Source organism: Geotrypetes seraphini, chromosome 7, assembly GCF_902459505.1.
Source record: "Geotrypetes seraphini chromosome 7, aGeoSer1.1, whole genome shotgun sequence".
NCBI lineage: Eukaryota > Metazoa > Chordata > Amphibia > Gymnophiona > Dermophiidae > Geotrypetes > Geotrypetes seraphini.
In genome coordinates, this window is record NC_047090.1 from 138,454,730 (window position 1) to 138,457,819 (window position 3,090).

General features: G+C 46.7%; 1 protein-coding gene across 1 annotated transcript; it reads left to right on the plus strand.

The window, feature by feature from the left end:
- Positions 1-854: 854 nt before the first annotated feature.
- Positions 855-1,566, plus strand: LOC117364317 (ubiquitin-conjugating enzyme E2 C-like). The gene has a single exon (XM_033953406.1). It carries the CDS (start codon positions 893-895, stop codon positions 1,430-1,432), a length of 540 nt encoding a protein of 179 aa, XP_033809297.1. The 5' UTR covers positions 855-892; the 3' UTR covers positions 1,433-1,566.
- The last annotated feature ends 1,524 nt before the right edge of the window (positions 1,567-3,090 follow it).

Sequence of the window (3,090 nt, forward strand, 5' to 3'; positions counted from 1 at the left end):
CCAGGTTTTCAGTTGTTTTCGGAATAGTTGGAGGGAGCCCAGGTTCCGCAGCGGGACAGTGAGATCGTTCCAGAGGCCCATGATTTTGGAGAGGAGGGATCTACCCAGTTTACCTGCGTGGAGGATGCTGTGTAGAGAGGGGAAGGATAGTTTATGTCTGTGGGCTGATCTGGTGGTAGTTGGTGTCGGGGGCGAGGAAGGATAGAGGGATTAGGGGCGGAAGGATGCCGTGAATGATCTTGAAAGCCAGGCAGGAGCATTTGAAATGAATTCTGGAAAGTACTGGGAGCCAGTGAAGATTGGTAAGTAGTGGGGAGACGTGGTCATATTTGCGTTTAGCAAAAATCAGCTTGGCCGCAGTGTTCTGGATAAGCTGGAGTCTGCGAAGACTTTTTTTCGTTAGGCATATTCAAACTTATTTCAAATTATAAATGTAAAGTACTCAGACCCGAAACCAAAATCATCTGTGATAACCACAAACTATGGTTGCCATGGGACCATCACTGCATTTTACTGTCCCAAGCCACTCAATGTTGATAAGATAAAAGATATTGTATTCACTTATCTGTTATATGGAGTGGTTGATAGATGCATATTTTACCCATTGCAACCCATTGATAAATGCATCACCACCTCAGATCTTAATGAGAAAAGTGGATGATGCCATGTCATAACTTGTGATAAGTACCAAGGTACCCCATTATATGCTGCCTGAAAAGTCAACACCAATGCCTTGAATACAATTCTGCTCTTAACAGGCAACCAATGTAATTGTTACAAAAGTGGGGTAATGTGCTCAAAATTACCATCGCCCTGAGCGCTCTTCCGCCTGTGTGGTAGAGCAGGGCGACTGGTGTGCGTCGGCGTTTGTACCCGTGTGAGGAGGGACCCGATGGCGTCTCAGAATATGGACCCGGCGGTCGTTGAGTCTGTGGCGGTGGGGAAAGGAGCCGAACCCGGCAGCAACGCCGCTAAAGGCTCAGTGAGCAAGAGATTACATCAGGTGCTGATGTCTCTTATGATGTCAAGTGACAAAGGAATTTCAGCCTTCCCAGTGTCAGATAACCTTTTCAAATGGATTGGGACTATTGATGGTGCTGTCGGCACAGTATATGAAGGTCTTCGATACAAACTTGCCATGGAGTTTCCCAGCGGTTACCCTTACAATGCCCCCACAGTACGATTTGTCACACCCTGCTTCCATCCCAATGTAGACAGTCAAGGGAACATCTGCCTGGATATCTTGAAAGACAAGTGGTCAGCCCTGTATGATGTCAGAACTATTCTGCTATCCTTACAAAGTTTACTTGGAGAGCCTAATAACGAAAGCCCTTTGAACACAAAGGCAGCAGAACTCTGGCAGAATCAAGCTGCCTACAAGAAACACCTCCATGAGCTGTATGCCAAGCAGGTGAGAAACAAGGAGAACTGAAGTCATTTTCCAGCTGATCCCTCTTGAACAGTACTTCTGTTTTACTGTCTTTGTTCCTGTAAATAAATACTGTAAAATACTGTTAGTCTATGAATTTTGTGTTGTATAAATAAACTGATTTTATCAGTTAAAAAATAAAAATTACCATCGCCGCAAATAAGCTGAGCAGTGGCATTCTGGATCATCTACAATGCCCTCCACCTACTGTAGAGGACACCATCCCCAGCTATTGAGCATTACAGTAATCCAGCTCTTGTAATATCATATTTGAACCACAAATCTAAAATCATAGCTTGACAACATTGGTTTTAATAGGGTTACCAGACGTCTGGGAAAACCTGGTAGTTGTCCAAGTTTTAGAAAGCCCTAACCTCCCGGCCGCATCTGGAGGGCCTCTTGAGCATGCGTGGATGATGTCACACACATCCGCGACTGCTTGGAGGCCCTCCAGACGTGGTCTGGAGGTCAGAAAAGAAAGTCGAGGGTTTGTGGGGGTGGAACGGGACAGAGATGGGGAGGGCCTGGGGTGGAATGGGGCGGGGCCATGTGTCCAGGTTTCTCCGTGGAAAAATCTGGTAACCCTAGGCTATAATCTACTCAGAAACCACATTTGAAAAAATATACTGTGGAAGATTGTATGACAGCTATACAGTGATACCTTGGTTTACGAGCATAATTCGTTCCAGAAGCATGCTCGTAAGTCGAAGCACTCGTATATCAAAGCAAAGTTCCCCATAGGCCATAATGCAAACTCAGACGATTCGTTCTACAACCAAAGTTTGCTATGGTGGCCCAGGGGTGGGTACCTGCCTGTGGGTGCTGCACCGCTTTCAGCGTGCTGGCTTCCTTCCCTCGGGGTCCTTGTGCAGCTGCCCTCTCGCTTCGGCCAATGCCTCTGCCGTCCACCAGCGCCTCCTGGCTTCCGATTCAAGCCGGCCGCCATCCTGCAGAAGCATGCGCAGGACCTCTCAACTCCCGAGTCAAGCTGGCGCCGCCCCGACAACACGAGCACCACATACAAGCACGCAGGGAAGGAAGCCACCATGCTGAAAGCGCTGCAGCACCCACAGGCAGGTACCCACCCCTGGGCCACCATAGCTGAGAGCTCGTTTATCAGGACGGTGCTCAGTTTGCGAGACAAAAGTTTGCTGAGTGTTTTGCTCATCTTGCAAAACACTCGCAAACCGCGTTACTCGCAATCTGAGGTTCCACTGTATATAGTTAATAAAGATTGCCTACTAAAAGGGGCTTCCCACCTGCACAAAATGAGAGAACCTTTTTGCTTAAGTCATTTATGTTATGCTTAAGTCATGCATTCTGAGTTTATTTTGGTTTATTTCCTGTTTGGAGCCTCTTCCCTGTCTACTCTCCAAAGCTTAAATTTTCTGTGTAGCTGAGTCCATTTATACACATATGTTTATTAAACTGGTAGTGATGAGCTCAAATTAGGTTATATTTTAGTTCAATAAAACATTCCCCTCCAAACACATTCTGAATAAAGGTGAAATGTCCCTGATTCCATTTTCACCTTCCTTAACCCTGAGTGTGGCACAGTGCACCAGGTACATTTCAAACTGTTGGGGGCTCTGGAAAAGCTTCTCACTTCTACCTGCTGGTAATAATCAACACCTCATGGGCACCAGGTGCCATACATGGGT